The sequence below is a fragment of the Capricornis sumatraensis genome, chromosome 9 (assembly GCF_032405125.1).
Source record: "Capricornis sumatraensis isolate serow.1 chromosome 9, serow.2, whole genome shotgun sequence".
Taxonomy (NCBI): Eukaryota; Metazoa; Chordata; class Mammalia; order Artiodactyla; family Bovidae; genus Capricornis; species Capricornis sumatraensis.
Window position 1 is genome coordinate 8648130 of NC_091077.1, and position 13778 is coordinate 8661907.

Here is a 13778-nt window from a genome sequence, read left to right on the forward strand (position 1 = left end):
CTCGTGTGTCTGCTCGGCAAGTTTATACACTTGCCTGAGGTCATGCAGCTGAGCAGGAGGGGCAGGTTTTGAGCTCAGCCTCCGACCTGCTGCATGCAAGGTGCTCATGAAATGTTTGCTGGAGGAATGAGTGATCTGAGGAGGCAGCCTGCGGGACCTCTGGTGACACGGTGGCCAGGGAGGAAACAAGAACACACGCTACATGGGGTGGGGGGTTGGAGGTGGGTGGGAAGTTCAAGAGGGAACATGTGTATACCAATGGCTGATTCATGTTGATATATGCAGAAACCAACACAACACTGTAAAGCAATTCTCCTCCAATTAAAAAAAAAATATTTAAAACTAAGAAGAAGAAAAAAACATGCTACAAAAACTCAGGGAATACTGCACCGTCCCACCCCTGGGGTGTCCTGTGTCTTTCCTTGCCTCCAAGGACTCAACCTTCTCAACCTCCCGTCCTCAGAAGGGAGCCGAGCACAGGGCCTCACTAGTTGTTGACTTTGGGTGGCATCCAAGGAAGGCAACCCACTTAAGGGAGGTTTGGGAAAGTACTGAGGGTAGGGAGCGAGGGAGCAAGGGGCAGGTATTTCTACTCTTCACTCCCTACTGCTTCTGGGCACACTCCTGCCCACTTCACCTGGGACTGGCACCCATGTTTCCCTCACTCACTGATGTGGGGCTGGTTAAATGTTGTTGGCACTGTCCCATTATTGGAAGCCCTGGTGGCTCAGCGGTAAAGACCCTGCCTGTTCATGCCTGCCAATGCAGGAAACATGGGTTCGATCCCTGTGTTGGGAACACCCCCTGCAGGAGGGCATGGCAACCTACTCCAGTATTCTTGCCTGCAGAATCCCATGGACAGAGGAGCCTGGTGGGCTACAGTCCATGGGGTCGCAAAAAGAGTCGGACAGGACTTAGCGACTAAACGACAACAAACTGTCCTACTCTTGTTACTCCTCAATGCAAGAGACCAGATACTCACTTGCCCTCTAGCCAGGACAGACTTGGGGGAAGGCAGCAGGCCACTTCTGAAAGGCTTCGAGATCCCTCATATAAAAAGCTTTCTCAGAAACCCCCCAGGAAGGCCCCCTGGGAGCGGGTCCTAGGGTTCTACTGCTCCTTCACGTTTCAGCCGGTTTGTCACTCCCCCTGGGCAGTGCTCCAGTATCCCCGGTGGAGGCTGACTCTATCAGATCCTCACTGCTCCACCAGAGCAAGTTACATTTATCTGTGCTTTTTAAGATGAGTGTCCCTCCCACTCACCAGATCGTGGGCTCCAGAAGGACAAGGTTCAGGGACTGACTCTGGTTCCGCTCACCAAAGGCAGCCCAAGGCTTAGCACCCTGCTTGGCATTTAGTAAATGCTCCTCAAATATCAGCTAAATGAACAAATGACTCTGGATTCAGCTCCTAGAGCCGCCACTTTTCTGTGACCGATGTGACCGTGGGCACTTTGTCTGTGCCTCGGTCTCTCCCTCTGCGAAAATTGCACTCGGCCAACCACCTCACCTAGCCCTTGTAACTCAGTGTCACAGTGAACGTTAAGAAATTGCTTCAGGGACTAATACACAAAAATCGCTGGATAAACAAAACGGGCCGAGCTCCCAGAGGGCGGTACTGGCCCGAAGGTACACTGTCCCCGACACGCTTCACCACCGCTGGTCAAGGGTCGCGCAGCCCCTGGGCGCCAGGCTTGGCTTCCCAGCCGGCTGCGGCCCGCGCTCTCCACCGCCTCGGGTTGCCCCGGTCCTCCACAGAGGCCTAAAACCCCCAACCCACAGACGTGGGGATGAGGGTCGTGCAGCCGGTTATCTGGCAACTGCGGCAGCCCACCGCGTTACCTAGCAACAAGGTAGGCCTCGCAGACCTAAGACCCCTTCCTGGATACCCAGCAAAAGGGTGGAGTCCTCAGGTGAGGCCAAACGGCTTCCTTGCCGAAGACCAAGGTGGCTCCCATTGGACGGTTACCTAGCAACAGGGTGGGTCCCCGAGGGGCGAGGCCCCCGCCGGTTGCCTGGCAACGCGGAGGGTTGGGAGCCCTTGGTACCTTGCCCTTCAGGTCCAGCACGTAGACGGCACTGGCGGACATGGCGGCTGCGGAAAGCCTCGGCAGAGGCCGAGGGCGGCGGCGACAGCGGGGACTGCCAGGCGGTGAGCCGGGCCGGGCGCACCCCGCGGCAGTTCCTCTCCACTTCCGGTCGGGGGAGCCGCGCGCGGACCGTTATGTCCGGCCGAGGAGGAGCGGTCAAGAATGCGCCGGCGCAGGGTGCACTGTGCACAGGCGCAGTTTGTCCGATGTGCCCTATTTCCCGCTCCTCCCTCAAGCATCCCGGAAGTAAGCCCAGAGGGGCGGGGCGGGGAGAGGCCTGGAGGCGGCGGGCGGGGCCAACTGAAGCTGGGCTCTGGAAGGTGCCAGGCTGGGTGAAGCCATAGCAGCTGGAAACTCCCACTTTGCAGGCCAAATTAGGTGAGAAAATCCTGGTGGTGGAACCCACCCAGAGCCATACGGAACTCAGTCTGGTGGGGAAGTCTAGGAAACAAATATACAGTCACCAATTGTGACACCCTTTATCAGTTCAGTCACTCAGTCGTGTCCGACTCTCTGCGACCCCATGGACTGCAGCACGCCAGGCTTCCCTGTCCATTACCAACTCCCGGAGCTTGCTCAAACTCAGGTCCATTGAGTCAGTGATGCCATCCAACCATCTCATCCTCTGTTATCCCCTTCTTCTGCCCTCAATCTGTCCCAGCATCAGTGTATTTTCCAATGAGTCCCATCAGGTGGCCAAAGTATTGGACCTTCAGCTTCAGCATCAGTCCTTCCAATGAATATTCAGGAGTGATTTCCTTTAGGATGGACTGGTTGGATCTCCTTGCAGGTCAAGGGACTCTCAAGAGTCTTCTCCAACACCACAGTTCAAAAGCATCAATTCTTCAGCCTTCTTTATGGTCCACCTCTCACATCCATACATGACTACTGGAAAAACCATAGCTTTGACTATTTGGACTTTTGTTGGCAAAGAAATGTCGCTGGTTTTTAAAGTGCTGTGTAGGTTTATAGGAAGCAGTAAGATGGTTGGATGGCATCACTGACTCAATGGACATGAATTTGAGCAAACACTGGCAGACAGTGAAGGACAAGAAAGCCTGGTTTGCTGCAGTTCATGGGGTTGCAAAGAGTTGGACATAACTTAGAGACTGAACAACATCAACAAAGCGGGTGGTTACTTGGAAAGAGGTCAGACCAATTCTCTTAATGGCCCTAAGTTGAGTCTTATCAACAGTGCCTGTCACCTGTCAGTGTTAACACTTGTCAATGAACAAGTGTGCCAGTTTACTGCCTGAACTGATCTCTTGAACACCACACCCCACTGAACATAGGCAAAAATATGTGATTACTATAGTTAGCAGTTACTGTGGGTAATACAGATTGTGATTCCTGATTAATCTAATTCAGTTATATCTCTTTTGCTTTATGAACACTGGAGAAATGCCTGCATTTCATCCCAATGAACCATCGCAGTGCCCTGGGCCCAGTCCATCAGTGTCAGAACCATTTACCCAGGCTGCCTGCCTCTCACTTATCTTTTTATCTTCCCTATTACCTCCATTTGGGGTTTTGAAAGAGAGTTTTTCCAACTCTGTGATTATATATACTATACTTGGGGTAGAGATGTAATTACAAGAAAATCCAGAGAAGAAAAGTAGAATTGATGCTGAGCAGGGCCCTGTGGGACCCTGGGGCATGGAGGTCCTTTTGTCCCCCATTCCTTGTAGGCAGAGCTCTTGGCCTCCATGACCTTCTCTAAGTTCCAAAGGGCAGAAGAGTTGCTAATCAAAGAAGCAGCAACAAAACCACCCGAGAAAGAGACTCATCAAGATTAGGAGCATGAACCACGTAGGACCCTGCAGAAGAAAAAATACAGGACTGTTACTGCCTTGATCCTTATCACATACTCAGCCAATGTAACCTTTCCCTGCTCATGGGGGCAGATGGTGGTGGGGCGTGGGACACCGTTCTTGAGATGCTGGCAGACTGTGCTCCCCCTTTGCCTGGCAAAGTAATAAAGCCAGTCTTTCTTTCTCCTCCATAACTGTCTCCGTATTCCTGTTTGGCACTGGTAATGCAGACAGCCAGGATTTTGACGACAAATCTTTAAAGATTATCAAGTGAATCCTGGGCTGGAAGAATTCTTGCACAATGCAGACAAAGTCTGCACCAGCTGTCTTAAGAAATCCTATATTGCCTGGCCTCATTCTTCCCTAATTTATTGCAGTGTTTTAGAAAAACATGTCTCTTTTCTAATTACAAATATCTTACTGAAGAAAAACTGAGGAAATGACAAAAGCGTAAGACAAAAAGAAAAACCATAATGGGTAACACCTCCCATTTTGAAGCATTTCCTTTTCAGGCTTGCTCTGGGTTGACAAAGGTCCATACAGTCAAAGCTATGGTTTTTCCAGTAGTCATATATGGATGTGACAGTTGGACTATAAAGAAGGCTGAGCGCCGAAGAACTGATGCTTTCGAACTGCGGTGCTGGAAGTCTCTTGAAAGTCCCTTGTACAGCAGGGAGATCAAACCAGTCAGTCCTAAAGGAAATCAACCCTGAATTTTCATAAGAAGGACTGATGCTGAAGCTCCGATACTTCGGCCACCTGATGTGAAGAGCCAATTCACTGGAAAATTCCCAGCATCAGCCAATTCCCTGATGCAGGGAAAGGTTGAAGGCAGGAGGAGACAGGGGAGGCAGATGAGATGGTTGGATGGCTTTATCGACTCCATGGATAGCAGTGTGAGCAAACTCCAGGAAATAGTGAAGGATAGGGAAGCCTGGTGTGCTGCAGTCCATGGGGTCACAAAGAGTCAGACAGGACTGGCAACTAAACAATGGCAACTGGGCATTTTAAATGTTTAATACAGTGTCAGCAGGGCTAGGAGGACAAAATCTTTTGAGGAAACAGACTTCTAGGTGCCAAAAGTACTGTCACAGTATGTGTGCTGTGCTTAGTTGCTCAGTTGTGTCTGACTCTTTGCAATCTTCTGTTCGTGGGACTTTCCAGGCAAGAATACTGGAGTGGGTTGCCATGCCCTTCTCCAGATCTTCCCAACCGAGGGACTGAACGCAGGTCTCCCACATTACATTGCAGGTGTTCTTTACTGTCTGAGCCACCAGTGAAGCCCTGAACACTATACATAAATTACTTGTAACCTGCTTTTCTCCATATTTGGAGGAATTTGAATCACACCTGAATTTCATCCTTGGCAGTGAATGTATAGGACCATAGTTGCTCAGTTGTGTCTGACTCTTTGTGACCCCATGGACTGTAGCCTGCCAGGCTCCTCTGTCCATGGAATTTTCGAGGCAAGAATCCTGGAGTTGGTTGCCATTACCTCCTCCAGGGGATCTTCCTGACCCAGAGATTGAAACTGGGTCTCCTGCACTGCAGGCAGATTCTTTACTGTTTGAGCCACCAGGGAAGCTGCAGTCAATGAACAGACCTCTGTGACATCGCGAAAAAGACCATACTGATTGTGCTAGACCGGAATCTCTCAAACTTTCCTGCACACTGGGGTCACCTGGGGAGCTCTGAAAAACCTTCACGATGGAAGCCCACCCAGGAAGCACCGGCGTGTTTTCGATTCTTGCTGCCCTAGGTCTTTCTTGCAGTGTATAGGCTGTTGGGTGCGTACACTTCTCTAGTTGTGGCGCTTGGGCTTAGCTGCCCCAAAGCATGTGGGATCTTAGTTCCCCAACCAGGGGTGGAACCCATGTCTCCTGCACCGGAGGGCAGATTCTTAACCACTGAACCACCAGGAAGTCCCAGCATCAGCGGTTCTTAATGCTCCCCAGGGGAGCCTACCATAGATTCTGAGAACCACGGTGGTAGACTGTCAGCCCTCAGTGAACCACATCTCCTGGTTGTCCGTGCCCTGTGTAGTTCCCTCCCAGAGAGGGTTTGGCAGTGACTTGTGTTGGCCCCATGGAATAGGTTACAAGAAGAGAGATTCTGGAAGACCTCTGGCACCATGCAAGTCACTGTAACTTATGTGAAATAAACTATACCTCATGAAGCAGAACCTCCCAGCTGAGCTTGGTCAACCCACAAAATCATGAGAGGGAAAGCCCATTGTTTTCAGTCTCTCTATTTTGGAGTGGTCTGATGGGCAGGGAGAACTGGAACAGCTGTCTTCCCCACTGTCAATGCATGCTTTTCACAGCACCACCACATCATGCTTGAAGACCCCAGCTGCTGACTCATGGGTGGTAAAGGCCTGAAAGTGCCTTCCAGTCAATGGGGGAATCTGCCCCAAGGAGCCACTGCTAATGAGACAGTACGTCACCTCCCTTAGGTGGGTTGCAAACCACAGGTGAAAACATGTGTCATCTACTTTTTCCAAATTGAGGGATAGTGGTTTTGCAGTATGGACATTCTCTGTGAGTGATAATAAAAGAGGCAACATTTCTAGTGGTAGTCAAACAGTCTGTAATTAAGCTACTCAGACTTCTATTTAATAGCTTTTTTGTTTTATTCTGCATTCCACATGTGGCAGTCCCCAAACCCAATACTTGGTTTTTCTTCCCTTTCTTATTTTTTCAGCATCTCTGTCAACACATTTTCTCCCAATTGCAAATGCAACTTGATCCTCATCTGGTGGGGACACAGAGACCCTCGAAGATCCTGGCTCTCCAGCATGGGGACCTGAGTCCCTCCTTTCAATTGTGTGCACGTCTGTGCTGGGGCTCTGCCTTGGTGAATGCCAAACGCGTAATGTACCAACTCTGAATAAATACAGGGGGCTGCTTGGAGCCCAGGGTTGAGGGTAAGATGGCAGGCTGTGTCTGACTGGGTTCCCTTACAAAGAAAGTTGTGTTGACTGGCAATGTCTGCCATGGTGACACCCACTAGACCCATGTCTGGAATGGGGATGCTGGGAGAAGAGGCTACACGCTGGCCACAGGATCAGAAAGGGACAAGGTGTATGCTCCATCGGTGCCTTAGGTGCTGGTTCTGTTTCCCAGGCTGTCTAGCCTCACTGGCCAGGTGGCTGAGGAAGCAGTCTGAAGGCTACAGAGCTCCAAGTGGCTTCTCCAGGCCCTAGGAGAGCACAAGACGCAAGCTAGAAGGAACTTAGAAGGGCAGGCCGTGCAGGGCTCTACAGGGATGTACATGCTCAGGGCCGCGACGACATCAGCTCTTTGTTCTCTGGAGTCAGTTTTATCCATGCAAAGCCAGCTGGCTGGCTGTTGAAGAGTCAGAGGCAATTTGGGATTAAGAACACTTTTCCACGGCACTTACCCAGAAATAACCTTCATCTCTGGATAAACTTTTCAAACTAAAGAGGTCTCTCGTCTATGTGCTACTGAGAAATCAAAACTGAGGAAAAGGACAGTCTTACTTTAATCAAGTTCCAGAATGAGGACACACAGCTTTGAAAAGCAGTGTCTCAGCAGAAGACGCAAGGATGTGTGCACAAGAACGTTTCTAGAAAATACCAAAGGCCCCAAACATAGCCAACGTTGCCTTCTGCTCCTCCTTGATGCCACTTGGTACCCAGGGTGGGCCTACTACTTGGTCCAGCTGACTTTGGGAATGTCATAGTGCTCCGTGAGCGTGTCCAGGTGTCTGTTGAAGTCCTGGGAAAGCCGAGGGGAAATGCCATGTCAGCAGTGCCCAGTCCCCTTTCTCCACGTTCTGTCTCTCCTCAGTGAACCCCCACCCGCTCTCAAATCCACCCTGCCAGGCCTTCTGGATGCCCTGACCCTGGGGAGGTTGGGTAGATCTGCCAGCACTCCAGTGCTCCTCTGCCAGGCTCCCAGCCTCATGGCCCAGCCTGGCCCCTAGGTGGCCCAGTCTCCCCCACCAGCACGTGACTTACCTCTACTCTCTGCTTGTGAGTTTTGGATGCTTTCTTCAGGATCCTTTCCATTTGCTGAAGGGAGGAGAGAAGTGGAGGTGAGTCACATGCCTGGTGCAGCCCAGGCCAGCACCGGATGGAAGACAAGAGCCTGGGCCAGCCTGGCTCTCACACTCAGTATGGCTGGAGGTCTCAGGATATGCACCCCGCCCCTCCCTCGACTCCACTCAGGAGGGTCCCACAGGGATGCCTGGCCAAAACATGCGCCACTAGGAACTCACATCAGCTGCCCTTTGGTCTGAGTGGTGGGAGACATACTACCACTGACTTAAGGAGAGACTGGTGGAAGCTGTATATACGCTTCCTGCATCCTTGGGCAATTGACTGCTTTCCCAGTTTGCAGAAAAAAAAAAGTCTCAGAAGAGGTCTGAGGAAGGATGACAAATGAGGAAGGTAAAGGGCCTGACACAGAGTAGGAGCTTGAGTGACAGCGTGTGCGTGCTCAATCGCGTCCGACTCTTTGCGACCCCATGGACTATAGCCCACCAGGCTCCTCTGTCTATGGGATTTTTCCAGGCAAGAATACTGGAGTGGGTTGCCATTTCCTTGTCCAGGGGATCTTCCCAACCCAGGGATCGAACCCGTGTCTCCTGTATCTTCTGTACTGGAGGCAGATTCTTTACCACTGAGCCTCCTGAGTGATGGTACACAGTGTCAAGAGGGCTACAAGATCCAGATCACCTTGACGAGCATAATTCTGGAACATCCATCCTGTAACCACCACGCCCTACCCCATTCCTTGCTTAACACCAGTGGTGCCTGGTATGAGTTAAAAGCGTGGGATGCAGAGTCAGACAGCGGGGGCCACATCCGGCTCTCACTCACTGGCCAGCTCACTGTGGTGCCCCCCCACCTCCCCTGCAAACGAGCCCAGCTGCCTGGAACTGCTGCCCTGGTGCGGTCCCCTACCATGCCGGCTCTGGACTGGTCCTGTGCCACAGTTCACCTAACAGAATTCAGTGCCAGTGCTGAAAACATAAGAAGAGGTCTTAGAAGCTAGTCATCATGCGGGCAGTCTGATGACCTTCCTGGAAAGAACGGACCTGGAGCATGAGATGATGTGTGGGGAGCAATGTCCTAGAAGGAGCACTGAGGTACCAGACACACCATGGTGAAGCTATCTCGGGCGTTCCAGCCTGGCTGGGGCTCCAGCCCCAGCTGCCACCTGGCTATACCAGGTTCCCAGGGAGGCCAGCAGAAGCAGCACCCAGTTCAATCCAGCCAAGCCAGGGAAGCTCGAGAGATACTGGAGACTGCCGCTCTGCCGCCGCCTCTGCTGCCTCCTCATCTCCCTCTGTATCCAGCTGGCGCCCATCTAGCTGACTCTCCCTCTCTCTCAAGTCTCTGCTTTGTCCATCCCTGCCTCTTCCTGCTGTGAGCCCAGTGGGGTCCATGTCTCCTCACGAGAGGCCATGCTGACTTGGCCAGCTGTCGCCAATGCCAGGCACTTGGCGGGGCTCCGGCCTCCCTCCTCCCACTCCATGCACCAAACTCACAGGCTATCATGGGTGCTGTCACATACCCCACTTCACAGACAAGAAAAAACCAGGACCAGAGTGAAGAGTGGGTGATGGAGCTGGAGATGCCAAGCCTTGACCCTTTCCACCAGGCTGGAGCCTTCCTTCTAGGAGCTGTCCAGCCTATAACACCCACTGTGCTCAATCCAACACTGTTTCATGAGGGAATCCGCATTTCCCAACTGTCCTCGCTTTGCCTGCACCTGCTCCCCGACGCCCCTCTCCTCCGTCAAACAAAACCCTCAGGAGTACTTCATTTCCAACAACAAAAATTTCTCCTTGATCTTCTACCCCTCCAGCTGGAGAAGTTTCTCCATTCCCTTTGATAGCAAATCTCCTGAGACTTGTTTCAAATCCTTGTCTCCACCTCTGCCTTTCCCCATCCCCATTTGGATCCACTCAAATCAGTCTTCCTCTCCTCCCCATCACAAACACCAACTAACGCCTTGGAGTGCAGTTGATCGCTTCTAATTAAAAAAAATTTTTTTAAGGAATTCAGGGTAAATCAGATTTATTTATGGCTGTGTGAGGGTGGGCTCCTAATGGTGGCAGTTGGGTGTAGCTGTCCCGCAGCCTGTGGGATCTTAGTTCCATGGATGCTTAACCACTGGACCACCGGGGAAGTCCCGCTTCTTCCTCTTGGAACGCTTTCTCCACTCAGCTCCTACGAACATGCTCTCTCCTGGTATCCTTCTGGCTTGTGCTCCTTTGCAAGTTCCTCTCTCCCACCCTCTGATCGTCACAGGTCTGATCCTAGACCTCTTCTGTCATTATGCGTCCTCGAGGGATCTCATGTAGCCCCAGAACAACTACCCAGACCTTTCCTCCAAACTGCAGGTTCAGGTATCAAAGAATGTCCATGACAATTCTCTACTTGAATTTTTAACGGGCACTCAAATTTAACTTCTAAAACCAAGATCTTTTCTTTTTTTGGCTACACTGGGTCTTTGTTGCAGCATTCGGGGTCTTCACTGCCATGCACGCTGTCTTGCTGCACACAGGCTTAGCTGCTCCAAGATATGTGGATCTTAGTTCCCTGACCATGGATGGAACCCACGTCCCTTGCAGTGGAAGGCAGATTCGTACCCATTGGAGAGAGAGAGAGAGAGAGAGAGAGAGAGAGAGTGTGAGTGTGTGTGTGTGTGTGTGTGTGTGTGTGTGTGTGTGTGTGTGTGTGTGTGTGCATGCACACGCTCTGTTGCTCAGTTGCCCCATGGACTGTAGCCCATCAGGCTCCTCTGCCCATGGAATTTTCCAGGCAAGAATACTGGAGTGGGGCAATAAGAGAAGCCACTTCAATGAGAAGCCCTCACAATACAAGGAAGAGTAGCCACTGCTGGCCACAACTAGACAAAAAGCCCTCACAGCAATGAAGACCCATTACAGCCAAAAATAAATAAAATTATATATATATATAAAAATATATATAAAGAATACTGGAGTGGGGTGCCACTTCCTACTCCAGGGGATCTTCCTGACACAGGGACTGGGTCTATGTCTCCTGCATTGGCAAGTGAATTCTTTACCACTAGTGCCACTTGGGAAGCCCAAGAAGTCCCTGAAACTAAGATCTTGCTCCCCCACTTTACAGAAACCTGCTTTACTTACAGTCCTTCCAATTTCAGTAAACCAGTACCTCCATTCACCCAGCTTCTCCCAGCAAAAATCTTGATCATCCTTGATTCCTCTTTACCAACCCACACCCAACCCATCAGCTTATCTGGCTATTCTTCCTTCAAAACCTATCCCAAACCTGATACCTTCCATTACTTCCACTATGACTGCCCTAATCTGAGGGGCCATTATTGGTCACTTTGACAGTTGTATGAGCCTCTCTCTCCCATCCCATCCCAACTCCAGCAGTAAAATCCCAGCCCTGCCTCTGACTAGAACCTTAAGGAAGCAGCTTAAGTACATTCACTTGTTAAATCCTCACCACAAACCTACAGGTTTGAGGTTGGGACTTGAGTCCATTATAGAGATGAAGAAATTAAGGTGTGGGAGGTGAGCCAGCTCGCCCAGAGTTACATCATCAAGAGCAGCAGAGACAGAATGGGATGCAATCTTGTCAAAGCCAGTTAGTTGTCTCTCTCTCTTTGTTCTTCTATGACTCAATTAGGCCTAGAAGGAATGAGTTAACTTTTGCTGATATTACTGGACCAAATCACCAAGACCAGGGTTAGTGTTTCTCAGCCTGGGCACTAGTGACATTTTGGGCCAGATCAATCTTTGCTGGGCGTTGGGCGGCGGGGGGTGGGGGTGCACACATTGTCTCAAGCATTAGCAGCACCCCTCCCCACCCCTCAACACACCCAAGTTGTAAAAAAAAAAAAAAAATTCTGTAAACATTGCCGAATTGTCTTGAGTGGGGAGGTGGGGGAGGAAACAGCATCTCGCGGGAACCACGGGACCTAGACTGCTTACTCCCTCCCCCAAGCATAATGGGCAGAACTTATCTATCCCACGCTGACCTATCCTTCCGTCACCCGAATTTATTAAATATTTAACATGAAGAGAATTCATTCATCAGAGCTTGAACATACAACATATTTGAAGCTGCCAGCGTTGTCATGGAAACACTTTGCGGTGACTTACAGCAGTGAGTACGCTCGTTTAACGTCAACTGCGAACAACTGAGCGCTGACTTTATGCCAGACTAAGTGCCATTTATCCACGTCACCTCATGCAAAGTTTCCATCCCTCTCAGGAGACAGCATTATCCTGACCCTTGTATTTGTGGAAACTGAGGCACCAAGAGGTGAGTCACTGACCCAGTGTCACGGGGCAAATGAGCGACAGCGTTGGAATCTAAACCTGGGTCTCCGTCTCTCCCCTTTGTGGTTCACTCTGGCCGAAGAACCTTCTTGTCCTGCCCCCCGTGAACTCTTCCTCTCTTACGCACTATCTTCTCCCCGGAATTAAGGTTCTCTCTACCGCTCTCCCTCCCCCGTGCGTCCCGGGTCTTGCCTCTGAATCCATCCAGGGAGACCCCGACCCGCGATGAGAGGCATCCCGAGGCTTCCCACCCGCCTTACCCGCTTCTCCTGCATCTTCTCGAATGCCGCTTGGGCTGGTGTCCGCTTGTCCAGTCCGCGCCGCTTCTCCTCCTCGTTCTTTTTGCTCGTTCCCATCGCTTCCAGGAGTTTCGCCTTGTCTTTGTCTTTCTTTTTCTTCTTCCTGGAAGATGAGTTGGGTAGGAGAGGTGGATAACGGCGCATCAGAGGACAACACCCAGAGGTCTCAGGGAGAGGCTTAAAGAAGAGAATACAGGGTCTCCTAGGATCTCAGGGCTTACCGCTTAGTCACTCCGAGCTCTGCGACGCCTTTCAGCTTCAGGGGCCCCTTTTGGACCTGCTCGTAAGCCTCCATGGCCTCCTGGAAAGTTCGGGTCGTGAAACGCCACACTTCCGGCTTGATAGCCCCTCCCCCACGCCCGCCTCCCTTCGTTTTTATTGGTCATCTAGGCGGTGCGCATGCGGTCTTAGAATCTTGACCTAAGCCACACTTCCGGGTTCCGGGCGGCTGGCAGGGAGAGTCAAGCTCGTCCCAGGCTCTGCATCCTGTCTCCTGCCAATATTGCTGACTTTGGCTCCCGTCCCCGATTTCCCCCGCCTTGGGCGCCTGGACCCGGGAAGCCACTTGAACAGAGCCCGTATTTCCTAAAACTCAGCGTTTTCTTGGTGCTTCCCAGGTGGCTCAGACTGTAAAGAATCCGTCTGCAATGCGGGACATCTGGGTTCCATCCCTGGGTTGGGAAGATCCCCTGGAGGAGGGCACGGCAACCCACTCCAGTATTCTTGCCTGGAGAATCCTGAGGGATAGAGGAGCCTGATGGGCCACAGCCCATGGGGTCGCAAAGAGTCGGACACGACTGAGCGACTAAGCACAGCACAGCAACGTCTTCTTGAGTGGTTTGCACGTATTTGGATATTGTGTTCTCTGTCACTGCCATATTTGAGGGTTCAATGGATAAACTAATTTTGTAAACCGTATAAGTAATCGTTAGTTTTTCAGGTAAATGAGGATAGTATGTGAAATACTTTTGTGGTATTTAAAATATTTTTTTAAATAGATTTAATTGGGGTACAATTTATAGACAGTAAAATGCACCCATTTAAATTGTAATCTTTCACGAGCATTGTAACGTGTATGTTGTTTGTTGTTCTGTCACTGGGTCGTGTCTGACTCTGCCACCTCATGGACTGTAGCACACCAGGCTTCTCTCGGAGAAGGCAATGGCACCCCACTCCAGTACTCTTGCCTAAAAAATCCCATGGGCGGAGGAGCCTGGTTGACTGCAGTCCATGGGGTGGCGAAGAGTCGGACACGACTGAGCGACT

At 51.1% G+C, this 13778-nt stretch overlaps 2 protein-coding genes across 3 annotated transcripts in view; both read right to left on the reverse strand.

The window, feature by feature from the left end:
• The window catches only part of AP1M1 (adaptor related protein complex 1 subunit mu 1), a 31015-nt gene extending 28801 nt beyond the window's left edge, over positions 1–2214 (reverse strand). For both annotated transcript variants that reach the window (XM_068979729.1, XM_068979730.1), the window contains exon 1: positions 2048–2214. In XM_068979729.1, coding sequence (XP_068835830.1) covers positions 2048–2089 — 42 coding nt within the window. In that variant the 5' untranslated portion in view covers positions 2090–2214. The remainder of the gene's footprint in view (positions 1–2047) is intronic.
• A 4342-nt stretch (positions 2215–6556) lies between these two features.
• FAM32A (family with sequence similarity 32 member A) lies at positions 6557–12845 on the reverse strand. The gene is made up of 4 exons (XM_068980639.1): positions 12734–12845; positions 12474–12615; positions 7883–7936; positions 6557–7640 (listed from the first exon to the last, which is right to left on the reverse strand). The coding sequence occupies exons 1-4, from the start codon at positions 12805–12807 to the stop codon at positions 7572–7574; spliced, it is 339 nt and encodes a 112-aa protein (XP_068836740.1). The 5' UTR covers positions 12808–12845; the 3' UTR covers positions 6557–7571.
• Between the last annotated feature and the right edge of the window lie 933 nt (positions 12846–13778).

What these genes read in the sequence shown, in the direction of transcription:
- FAM32A (XM_068980639.1), bottom strand. Translation starts at nt 12,807, where the DNA reads ATGGAGGCTTACGAGCAGGTCCAAAAGGGGCCCCTGAAGCTGAAAGGC. An exon ending in AGAAGATGCAGGAGAAGCGG is followed by an intron (nt 7,937 to 12,473) that starts GTAAGGCGGGTG and finishes TCCTCCCTTCAG; the next exon opens with CAAATGGAAAGGATCCTGAA. An exon ending in CTCACAAGCAGAGAGTAGAG is followed by an intron (nt 7,641 to 7,882) that starts GTAAGTCACGTG and finishes CGGCTTTCCCAG; the next exon opens with GACTTCAACAGACACCTGGA.